Source organism: Pseudonaja textilis, chromosome 2, assembly GCF_049901715.1.
Source record: "Pseudonaja textilis isolate UNSWEBS1 chromosome 2, rPseTex1.2, whole genome shotgun sequence".
In the NCBI taxonomy this organism is placed as follows: domain Eukaryota; kingdom Metazoa; phylum Chordata; class Lepidosauria; order Squamata; family Elapidae; genus Pseudonaja; species Pseudonaja textilis.
In genome coordinates this window covers 162,732,826-162,750,632 of record NC_141991.1, presented here as the reverse complement: position 1 = coordinate 162,750,632, position 17,807 = coordinate 162,732,826, and the positions used below count along the sequence as shown (strand labels likewise).

At 39.2% G+C, this 17,807-nt stretch overlaps 1 protein-coding gene across 2 annotated transcripts; it reads left to right on the top strand.

Moving 5' to 3' along the window:
- On the top strand, positions 1–11,915 carry LOC113449586 (C-type lectin domain family 5 member A-like). 2 transcript variants are annotated; one of them, XM_087926283.1, is made up of 7 exons: positions 1–199; positions 3,934–4,022; positions 4,744–4,800; positions 6,949–7,005; positions 8,783–8,931; positions 9,913–10,022; positions 11,706–11,915. In XM_087926283.1, exons 1-7 carry the CDS (start codon positions 60–62, stop codon positions 11,818–11,820), a joined length of 717 nt encoding a protein of 238 aa, XP_087782409.1. In that variant the 5' UTR covers positions 1–59; the 3' UTR covers positions 11,821–11,915. The 2 variants fall into 2 exon arrangements, with proteins under 2 accessions (XP_087782409.1, XP_026576454.1); XM_026720669.2 differs by lacking the exon at positions 1–199 and adding an exon at positions 2,323–2,488.
- The last annotated feature ends 5,892 nt before the right edge of the window (positions 11,916–17,807 follow it).

Here is a 17,807-nt window from a genome sequence, read left to right as displayed (position 1 = left end):
GTTATTGGAGATGGCGCTGGTGAGGGAGGGACAGCTGCAGCTCGGCCTGGGCTCTTGGAATGCAGGAACGGGCCGTGCACCGGGACTTTTGCAAACTTGCAGAGCCTGAGGCTGGAGCACCAGAGACGCTCGTTTGGCTCTTTTCACACCCACCCAGTTGCTCAGGATTAAACCAAAATGCAGTGCACAGCGCTCTCAGGTACCTCAAAATGTTTCTTTTTCCTGTTGTTACGGGGACGGGGGAAAAACGGGAGCGACTCAGACACTGTTGTTGGAGACGGTGCTGGCGAGAGAGGCGCCAGCACCGGTGGGAACCGTGGAAGCTACGGAGGCCTGAGAAGTGGCTGAAACACTGCTGACAGACATCCCCACCCACCCACTGACCTGGGTCTTCAGCGCTTGGTGGGGGTAAGGGAGCCCTCCGTGCTTCACCATGATTGGCCGTTCGGAGTGGCTGGTGGCGAGGCATAGCCACCTGCGGGGCACCCTAGGCGAGGGTGCGTGGGAGGGGGGGAAGAAAGAAATTAATTCACCCCCGAAAAGATGTCCTAGCTGTTTTGGGGGGGCTCAAAAAAAAAAAAAAAGACCCAGCCTTATTATATGAGAAACATGGTATACATATATGTTATGTCCCACCTTCCAAAATAAACAGATAAGGCTGAAAGCAGCAGTCCTCGCAAATAAAGGCAGCAAACAGGAATCTTCACTGATAACAGCTGTAGATAGCTTCCACAAGATAGTCCAAGTTAATAGTTCCAACGAAATAAATCCAAGTCCCAACAAGATATTTCAGGTTTAAATCCTCCAAGCCAAAATCTTCGGTTCTCCTTGCAAACAAACACTTTGTTCCGGACAAAGTGCAAAGTCATCTCTCTCCCTTTATAGAGCAGCAGCTAATTAGTCTAATTACTGATCTGCCCTCCTCCTGTGCTCCCGTTGGTTTCTTCTCGTAAGGAGACGCCTGCTTCTGACATCCACCCAGCAATCATCTAAATTATTATCTTCACCTGAAGTCTCCATAAGTTCCTCATTGTCAGCCGTTCCCGGCTGATAACCTGATTGAGAAGCAGAGGAGGTTGAAGGTTCAGGCCGGTCCTGCAAATCAAATGTGTCCTCATTCAAAATATTTATTATCACTGCTGACAGGAACTGTTAGGACTCCTCTTCGAAATTCAAACAGACAGAGCTCTTTGCAGTAACGTCCTCATTCAAAACTGCAGGCAAAACTGTTAGGACTCCTCTTCGAAATTCAAACAGACAGAGCTCTTTGCAGTAACGTCCTCATTCAAAACTGCAGGCAAAACTGTTAGGACTCCCCTTTGAAATTCAAACAGACAGAGCTCTTTGCAGTAACGTGCTAATTAACTGGCTTGCCCATCAGATTAACGTTTCCTGGTTCTGACGTCAATCCATGATCTAACAGTCATCAGATTCAAAGTTCCTAACAGGATTGGTCCTTCCAATCACAACACATATATATGGGTTGATTTCAGGATTGTGGCTGGCTGGTGGTGAAAATAGATTATGTCTTGCTCAGGTAGTGGGAGATGAGGAAACTGTAAAAGGGCAACAGGGAGATATTTAAATTATCCAACTCTGGACTAAAACTGGATTTTTTAAAAAAAATTACAGCTTTTCAGATGTCCTATAACACCCAGAAGCCACAATAACCCTCTCCTCAGATTTGCCATTCCTGATTTGTATGAATTAGTTTTTCTTATAGGACATTTTTACCCAGAAAGTAAGCTGCACTGAGTTCACTAACAGTTACTTCCAAGATTATAGAATTAGTCAAGGGCAATGAATCCAGCCTTAGGAGCTACATGATACCCCCAAAAGTCTAAGGTGTGTCCTCCAGATCTTATCCAACAATTGCTGATAAATTGTAATTTATGACTACATGGAAATTGTATGAACTCTAATTCTGATTTCATTTCAATTTAATGAATAAAATGTAATGTAATCCCAAATCTATTTTTAGTTTTAGTTTTCGTGCATAGCCACTGGAATGCTATTCAAAGGATTAGTGCAGGTCTCAACCTAAAATATATTGTGGTTTCTGGATCTCTATGCTCAGGACTTCTACAACCTAGTGCTCTAAGGCTAAAGTTGTGCGGTCTGACAACAAATTTGGGGGTGTCGGTTGGAGAATGTCTAATAAACTGTCTAAAAGTGTTTTCATAGCTTTAGTCCAAAAATATCCAAGCCAGCATTTTGTACCAGACTGTACATAAATCTAAGTCTTGCTAACAAACTAGTGCTCGGGAGGAAGGCTTAGGAAAAAGGAAGTATCTCATAATTGAGACAGTGGCGTGCATGTCTATCACCAACATCTTGACACAAAGGGAGAAGTGGCATAATTTCTTAGGGCTTAACAGTTGCTTAGCAAGAGTGAGTGTGCATAAATCTAAAGGGGATGAAAAATGTTCAGACAGTCACTTACCATCTGCTGAAGCACTTTCTCAACTCTACAGAATCGTCCTGATAAGTAAAATTTCCATTTCTTCTGTTTTTTTTCTTTTCTAAAATTCAGGTGTTTTTATACACTCCATCAAATAACAGGCTGCTAATTTAGAAACCCAATAATGTTACATGATCTGCAAATGCTTCAAGATAAGGGTTAAATTTGTTTCAGAGGTCTGGTTTGGTTTGGTTTTTTTGAGGGGGGGGATTGAATTTCAACTCTGAAATTCTTGATCCTTTCACTTTAGCTCAAGCCTTGGAGTAGATATTAGAAACAAAGAACTACTTTTTTTAAAAAAATTAGGACTCTCGTCCAAAATATAGATGTAATAAATAATAAAATTACATACACACTGCTGAAAGATTTGAGCCTGAGGAATTTGTTTTGAGTCTCAGAAGTGAATGAGTCTTTCCACATAAAATCCACTCTTACTTGTTCATGGCTAGCCTAGACTAGTATGGGGAAGTAAATTGGTTGGGAATTAGAAATGCCACACAAAAGTGGCCAATTTGCTAGCCCTGTAAACATTTTCTGTTCTTTTTGGGGGGCATCGGATAGGCTCTTCTAATAAAGGTATTGCATAAGATTGGTGATTATTGGGGAATCCTGGATCAGGAAGGCGGTGGCATAACGAGAAAGAGACAAATGTCACAACATTTCCATTCTGTTGCCGAGAAAACTACATAGATGCAGACTTCCTCAAAGAGCTGAGTTTGATCAAGGATATCTTTTCATTTTATAGTAATTTTAAAATAAAAATAAACTACAGTAGATTATATCTTTCCCTGAGAAGAACTTGGTAGTAGAAGCTTCCTTCTATCTGTCTTTATACTTCTTTTCTGGCTAAGCAGGAAAGAAGATGGTCAAACCCCATCATTCAAAATTTCTGGGTCTATATAAATTATTAATAATTAATATTAAATCAGTATCTATTTTAACTAGAATTTGCCACACAGACAGCAGTAAAGCATTAATCCCAAATCAGAAAAGCAACATGACGTGATTAACTAGCTCGGCAATTCTGGATTTTTTTAATAACATAGATAGATTGTCCATACATTGTAAAAGAGATGCTGCTTCTTTAATACTGTGGTCTCTAATCCACTTTTATACATGAATTGAGTCTCTGAACCTAGGATTGTCTGGATGTGTTGGATTTTACATATGTGGAAACTTCAACATTGGCAAAGCCTATTTCAAAAGAAGTATAAATTAATCTCTCTTTTTCTTGCATGATCTCACAATGACACTCTGAGAGGTATGCAAAAAGAATAAAATAAATCTTTAATAAAGCAGTCAGCCAGCAATAAAACCATCCATTCTAAAACAACATACAAAAATGGGGGTGGGGGGAATACATCTATTTATTTGTCATTCAATTTATCATGTCGATTGATCGATAAATTCTAACTAGAAAATTTTCCTGCAAAAACATGGGGTGTCATTTAATTACTATTGCATTCTTTCAGATTAACCAGAATGAATTGGCAGCAAGTAGCTCCTGGAATCATCCTTTTACTAGTCAAGCTCACAGGGACATCTCTATTCTTTGTTTTTTGTGAGTATTGGGCAAATTTTAAGTGGTTGTTTTCATTTAGTTTTTGATAATCATGTCATTGTCTCTTTTCTCAATTCTTCCTGTCTTGTATATATACTGTAAGGGCTTTGGGGTTTTGAAATATGGATATATATTACAGTGTGTGTGTGTGTGTAAACATTCATACAAACACACATACACACACATATGTAAAGCCATAATGTACAGTACATACATTATATCTTCTTTTAACTTTTTTTAATGCTTATTGATTTTATTATAGTATCTTTGATTGTCATGAGAGTTGGGTAGCATATAAGGTTAATTAAATTATTATTATTGAAATGTTTTGAGTGTCCATGTTTTACTATGCCTCAATATGTAAAGATATAAATAACCCTTATTGTTTTGCAGCTGTTATTGTTTTTGGTTTTTCAAAGAAGTATTTTATATGTGGTTGTCATTCCACATAGTGCTTTTTTATAGTGTACTTTATTATACCATTGAAAACAAGAGGCAGATTAATAGATAGACTGATATGGAGAGACAGAATTTTCCCTAGGGAAAAGTTGAGATTTAAACTAAGGGCTTGACTTTTATCTTTCCTTTGAACCTGATTCAGCTCCCACAACTGACAATGAATAACAATGACAAAACAATTGTTTTTACTCCCTACTTTATTTTAGCAGAAGTATTGAAAATTTTTTTATCAGCTGTTATTTAAAAATATTCTTCTTTTTAGTTCCACAGATCTTTCCCAAGGGGAACATCACTTCTACCTCTACCGAAAATTCTTCAGGTAACTCTACATGAAAATCCAGAGATTTCTGAGACTTGAAAATAACTGGATGGGGGATAAATGTACTTTGATTTCTGTTGAGAAAAAAACGTATTATGTGGCATTCAGTGGGGAAATTTCTTGAAGTTGGAACTCCCTTTTCTCCATCAAAGAAGAGGAGTTTTCAACATAAAAGAATTTTCCCCATTGAACGGAAGGGGATTAAGTAGAATTAAGTAAACCTCATCCAGGTGTCTCCAACATTTTGCAGCACCAGCCAACCTGTATTGATAACCAAAGTGCTTCTCAGCTGCTTATTCAGTAGTGGAACCAGTTGTGATTCGATGAGTAGTAAGTTGGTTCAAAAGATGTTTGACATGTGCTGTTCTTCAGCTGATGGCTTTAGATCAGGAGTGTCAAACTCGCATTGTCACGGCAGTGTCATGTGACATGTCTGGACTTTCCCCCCTCACTAAATCAGGTGTGGGCATGTCCAGCACGTGATGCATGCAACCCATGGGGCATGAGTTTGACAGCTCTGCTTTAGATGACCAGCCATACAGCATGAATTCCAGCAACTCTTTCCATTTAATTGCCCCTGAGTTCCAGATGCTCTTACACATCATCTTCAACCAGCAGAAGGATGGTGCCCTCCTTGTATTACTTAATGCATGGAGGAAGTGTCAAAATTCTACAAGCAGCAGGTCCTGACCTTTACGTCCACCCCAACACTGAAGTGTTGATCCAATTGAGGTACAGTGTGTGCTTATTATTACTTTGCCTCACTATGCACTAAGGGAATTGGCTGAGAAATGAGAGATGTCTGTTATGAAAAGTCTCATCTCTTCCTGTCATGCACACTGAGGAATGTGTAGATCCTGCTTCATGCTAAGATGATAGATGTGACTTTACATAGGTGAAGGGAATATGGCCTTGAGCTCTTTATAGAGAGCATGGGGCTGTATTAAAAACCTCAGCTGTGACTCCATGATCACAGGGAATGGGCCTAAAATATAAAGTGCAACTCATTGCGTGTCATAGATAGTCTTCTGCTTTATTGTTCATGAACTGCATCTACAGCCTCTAGAGGGGAATAATCGGTTCTTATAAAGCCAGGAAGAACGAGTTACAGTGCCCAGTGACAACACCAAATAGACAGCCACAAAACCCAATTCTGGCACAGAATTCCGGTTGGTTGCCTCCTGGGAAAAGCTTTTGCCTAGGAATTAGAAAATCAGTAAGTGATTTCTACTGATGTCATGGAAATTTCAGTAAAATAACCCTCAAAATGCTAGAAATGCAACAAACAATTTGGATACATATGAGGTGGTAGTGTTGCAAACCTCAACAATACTGGAAATTAATTCATTGCAAATTCATAACTAAAAAATACTGTAGATTTGATATACACGTCAATCTACTTGAAAACCATTTCTGGATTACAATTCTATACATGCAATCATACCACATTACAAATGTGGGTTCCAGTTTGTGTAATTGAATATATAACCTACATCAGTGATGGGATTCATTTTTTTTTACTACTGGTTCTGTGGGTGTGGCTTGGTGGGAGTGGCAGGGGAAAGATACTGTAAAATCTCCAGTTAGAAGTGGTATTTGCCGGTTCTCCGAACTACTCAAAATTTCCACTACCAGTTCTCCAGAACTGGTCAGAACCTACTGAATACCATCTCTGACGTACATGTTATTTACTGTACATTATTTTAATGTAACATATACAGGTTTTCTGTTTCCTCTTACTGATTTCAATTGTACCAACCAAATAATTTTACCGTTCAACAGAATACTGTATGTTCAACTATGAAATGTCTTAGAATACTCTAAGTTGTTAATGGTGTTTTACAGTGTATTAGCGTTATGATATTTTAGATTTGTCAAGTTAGTTGAGATCTGGTAGTCATCTGCCTATATTATATTGCTTACATTGTTTCGCCTCCCTCCTTTTTTGCTTCTTTTTTCTTGGTATCATAATGATAATACAAAATAAATTAAGAAGACTAGTTTTGTCAAAAGAATAGTCTTGCTGAGGAAGGATGCATATATGACTTAGAATTCCTTTTTTAAATTTTGGGTACCACTGAGTATTGATGATGTGAATTCAATTTACATTTAGGATGTAAATGATGGATGCTATTTTTTTGTTTCCAGTGTGGCTCCCTTTTCCTGAGCAGATTCCTTCCCTCTCTCCCTTGCGTCCTACTACAGGTAGAAAGTGAAATGATTATTTTTCTGTCCATACCTGATAATCAGTTGGGGATGATTGGAAAGGGAATGGGGAAAGTGGTAACCCCACTAGTGAAACTTTGAATAGAGGAAAATAGCTCATGTTCCCTCTGGGCAATAAAAACACGAGACTTAATATTAGCTACATTTTATTACTACTTAACGTTTTCCAGTGGTGTTTTTCATACTGACTCAGATATGTCTGTGGAGTTTCTCCATCATCCAGGTAACGATTGTCCCAATGTTGCTTTTCAAAAGGCAACTGGAATTTCTTCGGGTTTTTTTTTCTTGAAAACGTTTTGCTTCTCATCCAAGAAGCTTCTTCACTTCTTGAGAACTGAAAAACCTTCTTGTATGAGAAGCTAAACATTTTCAAGGGAAAAAAACCCCAAGAAAGTCCAGTTGCTTTGAGAGAGAGAGAGAGAGAGAGAGAGAGAGAGAGAGAGAGAAGAGAGAGAGAGAGAACCTGCTAAAACACCTGAGGCAGCAAAGTTTTGAAGCTCTGAGATCAGGATTGTGCAGTTCCCATCTCTTTATGCAAAAATTCCTATGTCTGTAATACTTACACCCTACACGAGAACAGACCTTGAGCAGATCTTTAAACAACATAAGTCATGACGTTTTGTTTTTAAGTATACAAAATCATCACTTAAAAGATTTATAAAATTATCTGTAAGTTTGATTCCCATGGAATTTCCTGCAAGGAATATGATCCTCTAATGAGGCAAACAGTGAATAGCCAATTGTTCTGAAAATGAATACATTGTTGATATTCATTAATGCATAGTCAAGGTTTTGTAGTGTTCCTTACAATATTACAGTAAACTAAAGAAAAGGAAATGCTGTTTTAGTTACAGTAAACTGTAACTGTAAAAACTGTAAAAACTGTAAAAACTGTAACTGTAACTAAATATTTAACAGAGCCACAGTACAACTGTGGCTCTGTTAAATATTTTTAATTGTGACTTTAGCCCTGAGATTATGTCCTAAAAGGCAGGTGTCTGAATTCAGACTAAGCCAACTGCACTAAAGCCACAATGTGATAAAACCTGCACAAAAACATTGAATTCTGGAAATTCTATTGACCTGTTTTGGGTTAGTGACATTTCAGTAGAAACTAAACCTGAACACTTTGACTGTTCTGGGTTCCAGATATTTCAGTGGGGATCTGAAGAAGCCTCTTGTGTTACAAAAATCTGAATGGCTACCAATTAACAAGCAAAATGTTGCAGAAAACATTTTTCTGTTATCTTGTGATCATGTAGATTTTGGCACCTAAGCTCTGGTTGCATTAGCTCTACCTGAAGTTAAAACAACCTCTTACTCTTCAGGATACATATTTAATTGGAAGGAAGGCCAATGGGTACAGTTCGTGTCTCTTTTTGCATTCACTGAATGTCATGCTGGAGGAAAGGAAGAATCAAATCAAGAAGCAGAAGTAACAGGGAAGCTACTGAATAATGGAGAGCCAGACTGGAAATTCAGCAATTAGAGCAGCATCTTCCTTCAATGTGCAACAGAAAAACAGACTCACAGTCACTATAAAAAAGACCTTCTCAAGAAATAGTAATATACCTTGTAAATAAGACAAAAATGCTTGTGTTGATACCAGAAAACAATCAAATTCCAATGATAAATTTTGGATGGGACAAAGATTGCCCTACTTAGATTTTATATGCTTGATCTTTCTGGAACCCCTGAAGCTGCAACTATTATTATCACTTTCAAAATCATTTATTCCTTGCATCCTTTGCTATAGCCAGAATTCCTCTGAAGCAACCAAGGTGGGAACGATTCAGAGAGCATGATTACTTATTTTCTGAAGAGAAAACTACATGGCTGATCAGCCAATTTGATTGCGAAGAATGGAAATCAAAGCTTGTGATCATCAATGACACAAAAGAACTGGTAAGTTAATGGTCACCTGGGAGGAAATCAACTTCATCCTTGAAAGGTTTATGCTCTTATATCCCTTTAACCTGGGAAAAGAATCATGTCAGGATCTTTAGACCATCCCTTGAATGAGTGAGGCAATCACAATCCTCTGACAAAACAGGTATAATTCCAGAGGAAGATCATTTATCATAGTTGGATTGTATGATGGAATATGAAATACAGAGATGTCCAGGTTAATGTGCGAAGCAGACCTGCCTTACATTAACCATGTAATGGTTAACCTCATAGATTAACCATGAGTCAAAACAATCAAGAGTTATCAAGTGCTTGAAAGAAATATAAACTTTGCAGTGAGGGCTATGGGTGAGAGGAATGAGAGCAAGTGTATCCCGAGGAATGCATATATGTCATTGGGTTCTCCAGTAAAGATAGTTTTTACTTGTAAGGAAACTCTGGTTTTGAAGGGTACTGTTTTATGTTTGATGGGAACTGTTGAATTGGAGAGTGAATGTCACACGATGTTAACCACTCAAGATGCACTTTAAAATAGAGGAGGATGAAGTATGAACATACTATTTTAGATCCAAGAGAAACAACTATGGATTATAACTTTCTGTGCTAAGCAAGAACTTCTTAGCATCTGTAAATATAGTTGGTATGTTTAAATTACTTTTAAAATGTCCTTATGATTTGGAAGGGACCCAGGCATTCTTCTATTTTGCAGTGAACTCTGAAAGGAGAAAAGTTTGCAAATTGATTAGCATAAGTAACATCAGCAATATTTTAGCTTCCCAGATCAAAGGGTTCATCTTCAAAATCACCTTGAAGTGAATCTGAATACCAAAACAAAGCTGTTTGCTTTGGAGATTGATATAGTCTTCTTTTTCTTTTCCAAAGCAAAACATGTTTTAGGGTCCAAACTGCTGCTTGTGATTTTCATGGCCCCTGATAAGAACCTTTGATTTTCCATATTTATTTTATTTTTCTCACCAGGAATTTATTATTAACAAAACAGCAATGGCTAATTATTTCATTGGACTCACCTATTCAGAATCAACAAAAAAATGGGAATGGACTGATCACAAAGAGCACAACATGAACCTGTATGTTTCATTTTTTGCTACTTCTCTATTTTCCCCATATGCAATAATTTTGTATGTTCTGCTTCCTTTCATAGATGTGCAACTTCCTTTTTAAATCTACATGAAAACACTGCAACTAGCTACTTATATATATATTTTCTCAAAGGTTTATATATTTACCTTTTTCCTTTCTTAAATGATAATATGGACCATCTGTAGCTCATAGAATATTTACTGGTTGAATCCAATACTTTCCATGTCTCCAGTCCAGTCCCTAATACATTCTCTAGCACATTACTATTTTTTAAACGTCTACATTTAGTTTGCACACTATTACTGAGAATTTGGAACTCTGTTCATTCACAATTCTGAAGGAGCACTGGCATAGAATTGTGTACACAAAACACGAATGAAATACTGCTGCAGCAGTTGTTCACTTTCTATGGGCCTTTTGTTAAAATATGTCTATTAAGATTTATGATTTTTTAACGTATCATTTTATGCTTTTCAATGAGCGGATCCAACACATTTATATTTAAAATTAGGATTTGACTATAGCCAATTTTCAGTATCAGTTTTAGAAGGGAGTTTAATTCTGGAACTCTTAACACATCCATAAAGTTGAGGAGGATGACTATTAAATGAACACTGACTTACACATGAAGTAGTGTGTGATGAGAAGACTCTGATTCAATTCTTTGAAAGCTAAGCAACATCTACTTGCCCAGAGACAACTTGTGGAGTGTGTACTTCCTTCTTGGCTTTATTTTGGTGTGTGTAGAGGAGAACAATTCATTTTCATTATAAAGGGGCATTATCATATGGTGAACTTTTGAGGCAGCCAAATCCAGTTATTATTTAATTAACATTATTGGCCCAGAATGAATTGAAATGTTGATCACTGTGGTTTCAGATGAGTTGAAGTTCTACAGGAACTTTTCTCCTTTTGATCCTATAATGGTTTACCAGTTCATTTAACTCCAAATAATTTCTTACTGAACTTCTCCTAGAAAAAAAATCAAGAAGAGCTCAAGAATTCAGTTTGTCCTAGCTCCGACAGGCTGAAGGAGTTAATTCTGTATTCTGGATACAATATTTTAATTCATTAGGATTAATTGCCAATTTAATTTTAATCAGACCTTTATTTTCTTTTTGCATTTAATAAGCCAGAACAAAGAATAAAATTAGAAATAGTAAAAAACAAAAAAGCAAAAAAAGTGATACCACAAAAATGATCCTTTATTAAGATTAGATTTCTATTCAGGTTTTTTGCCATTTTGCCCTTTATGAAAGTTAATCTCCAGTTTTGGTTTCTTCATGTATATCATATTTTTGCTAGTGAAACATTAGCTTATTTCTTCATCTCCATGTTCCTTCTCAAACTATCAAAAGTTAATGGTAACCATATAAGTATCCTAGTTTTTCTAATGATAATATTATAGGGAAGGAATATTTGAAATCTCTTTTAAATTCTTAGTTACTTACTACTTTTCTTAACTTTATCTGTTCTTTTGGGGTAAGTAACTCTTAATCTGGTTATAAAATCCTTGATAACCTCTTTCCAATATAGTTTGCAGAAATATATCAACTAACTAACTTGAATTGTAACATTAATATTTTTTATTTTGGGTCAGACACATGCTTTACGTTACTAGATTTGTTGAACCAAATTCAGATTTTTAAAAATTGTTCTGTTGTTTACAGCTTTCCAATAAAAGCAACAATGGATAAAGAATGTGCTGCTATCAGGGCAGGAGTTGTGAGTCCAGTATCGTGTTATGATGAATACAACTGGATTTGTGAGAAGACCTATAGTTAATTGATTGAAAGAAACCTTTGCAGGACTGCCTAGGAGTGAAGACTGAGTAAACAGCAAATCTTATTGATTAATAAAATTGTTATATCCTTTTGTGACCTCACTTCTTCATTTACTACTACTATATTTGCTACCGAATCAAAATCATCACGGCATTTTATACTGTAAGGGGAGAATGGAAATAGTTCCCAAGCTGCAAAGATTTTGCATCAAGGCCTTTTTGCCTATATAGAAATCTTTGTACAATTGTGTGAATCAGTTGTGGAAAGGGAACTTCATGAGGACAGTGGTGACACCCAAGCAGGAAAAGGCCAAATGGAACATCAGGCCAGCCATAAAACAAACTTGCATAGGAAAAGAGATTTAATAAAAGGTATTGAAAGAAGCCCCCTAGACAAAAGCCAAGTAATTAAGAAAGCTAGGGAAACAAGAAAAAGAAATCCCTTACAAACAAAAGGTCATGCCAAATCAGCAAAACAAATAGACAAAAGACACAAAATAAATTCCATAGCAGACAGGAGATTGCCACCAAACAAATATAAGAAAACATTAGGAAGACAACCCCTGACAGGATTTAAAACATTAAGAAATACAAACATAAGCACTCACACACAAAAGGAGAAAAGGTATAAAAATCAGGGGTTTATTATACAAAGATGGCTAGCCCCAGGAACGCAGACTTCTTGCTATCTCTTGCCTTCCTGAAAAATAAAAGGAACCCGCTTCCAAGCAGTTGTCTCTGTCTGTGTCCTTGCACTGGAGCCCTCCCAGCAGGAAAATCGAATCCTCAAAAGAAAGGCATTTTCCAGCCTTTCAACAATTGGCGACCATGAAGGTTTTCCAGCCAACCCTGCCACCGGACCGGGCCCACAGATCCAAACCCAGCCGGCATGGACCTTCTTTGTCCAGGGAAAACATCCACGGACCCAGCCCGGAAGGCATAAGGGTAGTAAAGGGAGTCCTTGGGCTTTTCTGCTCAACAGCTGCTTGAAAGCAGGTGAGTACCGCTTCAAATTTATAATCTTACTAGGGAGGGGAGTGGAAGCGTGAGTGTACCAGGTGTGTGATTGTGGGTTTTCTCTGCTGAAACAGTGGGACCTCACCTCCTCTGTGATTGCCAGCCACACCCCAGCCAGCTGCTAGCTCCAACAAGCCGTGACCGGCTGGATTTGGGAACGCAAGGGGTAATCACAGAGTGTGAGTCCTTCTGAAGGACGTAAGAAAAACCGAGTGGGCTGAGAAAGGAACTGTTGTTGGGAAATAAATAGAAAGCAGAATAAATAGTCCCAGTGCATCCCGCAAGTAAAGCCCTATGCATTTAGAAGGGGCCCGTACCGGCTGCTGGCAAACAAAATTGGAAATAGTTTGCCTTACAAAGCAGAGCAGGTCCTTCCAGATCCCCACCTTTAAGGGAGATCTGAAAACTGATGGCGGAGTGTAGGAAGGGGCCTGTACCGGGCTGCTAGGGGGCAGACGGTCCTCCAAGATCCCCGTTTTTTAGGGGGGGTCTTAAAACTGACGGTGGAGTTTCCCTACGAGAAAGGGGCCCGTACTCCGTGTGTAGGGAAACCGGAGTCCTTTCCAGACCTTTTTTGTCTGAAAACTGACGGCGGGAGCCCGGCTAAACCAAAGTAATCCCCACATCAGGTAGGGAATATGGGAAGTTGTAGCTCGAGGGCAATGGAAGAGACCCCCTTGGATAAATTACTTGAGGCTTGGGACGAAAGGCAAGTGCCTGTCCTAACTGGAATGAATAAAAAGGAAGAGAAAAGAATTTCCAAAAGTGGGCTTTATTGCGAGATGACACGGGTAGACAAATTTGGCCTGATAGCGGTATTTTAGATTATAAAACCCTGAAAGCACTTAGAACATGCATTAAGCCCAGCCAAATACCCTATTGGTACTGCTGGGCTGAAATTGTTAGGACCAAAGACCTGACAGAAAAAAAAAATAAGAAAAAGCCTGAAACCCATTTCAGGGAAGGGAATACTGAGGCACGGATTATGGCTCCCCTTTTAAGCAAGCCAGTGCCAGGCAGAAATAGGGGACAACTAGAATATGTTTTTACCCACACTCCCTTCTCTGCCTCTGACCTAGTCATCTGGAAAAAGGATACCCCAGCTTTCAGGGCTGATCCTCAAACAGTTATTAAAACCCTGAAATCTATCATAGACAGCCATAATCCATCCTGGGGTGACATGACTCAGCTGTTACAAGTCTTTCTAACGAAAGACAAACTATTAAAACTGTTTGAAAACAAAAACAAAAACAGACCAAATAGCCAAACCACCAACTATCCCTGGTCAGGCAGCCCCAGCCTGCATCGCATGGCCAGTACATCGCCCTGACTGGGACTATAATGATACCAATCAATGGGACAAATACACTAGAGCAAAAGATAATTTACTAGAAACTCTAGAGGAAATAAGAAAAAAAAACTTTTAAACTAGTCTGAATTTCAAAAAAACAACACAAAGGGAAAAGGAAAACCCTGATGCCTTTTGGGTCCACTTGTCAGAAGCAGCTACTGCATATGCCCACCTAGACCTTAGCTGGCTGAAGGACCAAAGGATTTTAACTTCAGCCTTCATGGATCAGTCCACCTTAGATATTAAAGAACATTTCCACCGCTTCATCTCTAACTGGCCAACCTTAGACAGCAGAGTTGCGCAGGATTGCTAACGTTGTCTATGATCAAAGAGACAAATTGAAAGAGGAAGAGAAAGATAGAAAGATACGAATAGAAAGACAGGAAGACTTTAAAATGTTTGCTGTAATGAAGCATGATGCCAGACAAATGCCAGGTAAAACCCCCTATAATTCAAAGAAATGCTGGCATTGCGATAAAGCAGGATGGTCGCAAGGCAAATGTCAGCATTGTTATAGGTGCAGACAGGAAGGTCATTTCAGCAGGCAATGTAGGCAACACCCCCCCTGCAACCGGTATCACCCACCACCTAGGAACATGAGGCCAGCCAATAATCCAGCCTGAGCAACAAAGCAACAAAGTTTCAGTCACCAGGCACCACCCAGCGCTCCCTTTCCTCCAATAAATAATAACAATAGACATCAATGGGAGCAAAGGAGAGAACAAGATTTACCCCCTTCTTGACTAGAACATGACAATGAAAGCACTGAATTCATGGCTACCTTTAACGGGCTGGCTATCCCCCTAGAAAATGGCCCAGAAGGGGAACCCATTGTCACCATTCTTATAGGAGGAAAGAAATACAATTGCTTAGTTGATACTGGAGCCACCTCCTCATTACTGAACCACCATATAAAACTTCAGTGGCTGAAGGGGCTCAGAATAGCATAATGGGAGTGGGGGGGGGGGGAGAAATAATCCCTGTAAAATTTACCCACAACGTACCAGTAGAACTAGGACCTTTCACAGTAGACCATGCATTTATTATTTTCCCCCACTCCCCACTGTCTCTACTAGGAACAGATCTCCTATGTAAAATGGGAGCTACCATAATATGTGGCAAACAGGGGCTGCAATTGGAAATCCCAGGAAAAGGCACACACAAGACAATCACGCTAATAACCAGCAACACAGGGCTTCATGAAGATTTAAAAAGCCTGCCATCCTCCTTATGGGGCTGGGATGCATCAGAAGTGGGACTACTTAAAGGAGCCATTGAGAGAGCAAACAAAGAAGTGAAGACCCTACTGGGCAAACTCTGTCAGGAGACACACCTCTCCTGGCCACAAGTGCTCCCAATTGCCCTCTTTTATTTCAGAACCAGACCAAGACATTTCCCCCCCTTTGAGATCCTTTTTGGTCACACACCCCACCCATACCCTACTAGGATCCTGATTCTCAGCCTAGATCCTCATTCTCTTTGCTTAGATAGGGGGGGATAGGGGTCTCTCTTCTTATCTTACAGCCCTGCAAAAGAGACTACAGACCCTCTGGACCCAGAGTGCACTGACACAGACCTTACCCCTGGAAGAAGCCCCGCATCCATATGAGCCAGGAGATTGGGTGTGGATCAAGTTCTTTACCAGAACCTCCCCTCTACAACCCAGGTGGAAAGGACTCTACCAAGTTTTACTGACTACACAAACCGCCATAAAGGTTTGCAGAATGAGACTCTTGGCTACATTGGACACATGCAAAGCCAGCAGTCATAGACCATAGCCAAACTCCACCACAATCAATCCCACCCATCAAACTCAAGAAAGATCGGGACACAGATCAATGGACGCTTGCAGCATTCTTCAACACTGTTGAACCACACCACTGTGAGGAACCAAGTGCAAATGTTGCATTACACAAAACTGGACTCCCAGGTGCTTAGTTATAAACTATTTTTTTTAATTTTTTGTCTCACCTCCATTTTTTCCTTTTTTAAAACCTTCTTTCATTGTATTTTTTTTAACAAAAAGGACTTTAACCATACTTTACATTTTTTTTTCATTGCTATTAAAAAAAAAAAAGAGGAGGTGGGGGAGGAAGGGAAGAAAAGGAATCTAGCAATGGGGAAAATGAAATGCAATATATACTATGTATTATTATCTGTAACAATTGTAACATTTGTAACACAAACAACTGCGTTCCTGGAACCAAAGCTTATCCCAGAGAAAGGAAAACATATGGGAATGTTTAGCAAGAGAAATACTCAACACCACTAACGTTCGCTTAGCAGGTGGGAAATCATAATGTCACTGGGTGCAGCTCACCTAGGGTCACAGAATGCACCAGTCTTAGCAACACAGAACTAAAATGCAACTATACAGAGACCATATCATTTTCATATAGTTACCTGAAGCTCCCACCAGGATAGTTTTTCCTTTGTGGCTTAAAAGCCTACTCATACCTTCCTGCAAATGCCTTGCACCTTGGGAAGGTTAACCATGCTTATGCCATCCTTACAGAGACGACACAGGAGAGCCTTCCAAACCCTAGACTCAGACTGTGATTCCAAAGTCTCCCTTCTCACAAAAACAGAATACATCTCATTGGCAATATCCTTGGTAGGGGTACCTGGATTGGCAGTGCGAAATTCTAAAAATTGGAATAGACTAGCATGTACCCTGGCAAAAAAAAAAAGCTTGAATTCGACCTCCCATGCCCTGGATGCCCTTAACAGAGAACTGAGGGAGGTCAGAGAAGCCACCTTGGAGAATTAGGCAGCAATAGACTTCCTTCTCTTGAAGCATACCTATGGCTGCGAAAAATTCCAAGGGATGTGTTGCCTCAATCTGGACGAAACCTCAGAACTCGTAGGGAGGGACATCCACCACCTGAAAGAGCTATCTCAGAATATTGGTCAGGAGCAATCATTCCTGGACTTTTCATAGCTCTTCTCATGGATGCCAGATTTCCATTGGCTCAAAATCCTTATAACAACCACAATCACCATTTGTGTCTTCGGAGCCCTCACATGTTGCCTCTGTCGATGCATACCACCCTGCCTTAGCTGCCTAAAGGCCTGTATTCCCTCTCAGAAGAGAAAATTAAAGGGGAGACAGGCAGCTATGATAATGATCCAAATTGATCACAAATACTAAGTATACCCAGACACCACCCTCTTAAAAAAAAAATGAAGGATTGTGGAAAGGGAACTTCATGAGGACAGTGGTGACACCCAAGCAGGAAAAGGCCAAAGGGAACATCAGGCCAGCCATAAAACAAACTTGCATAGGAAAAGAGATTTAATAAAAGGTATTGAAAGAAGCCCCCTAGACAAAAGCCAAGTAATTAAGAAAGCTAGGGAAACAAGAAAAAGAAATCCCTTACAAACAAAAGGTCATGCCAAATCAGCAAAACAAATAGACAAAAGACACAAAATAAATTCCATAGCAGACAGGAGATTGCCACCAAACAAATATAAGAAAACATTAGGAAGACAACCCCTGACAGGATTTAAAACATTAAGAAATACAAACATAAGCACTCACACACAAAAGGAGAAAAGGTATAAAAATCAGGGGTTTATTATACAAAGATGGCTAGCCCCAGGAACGCAGACTTCTTGCTA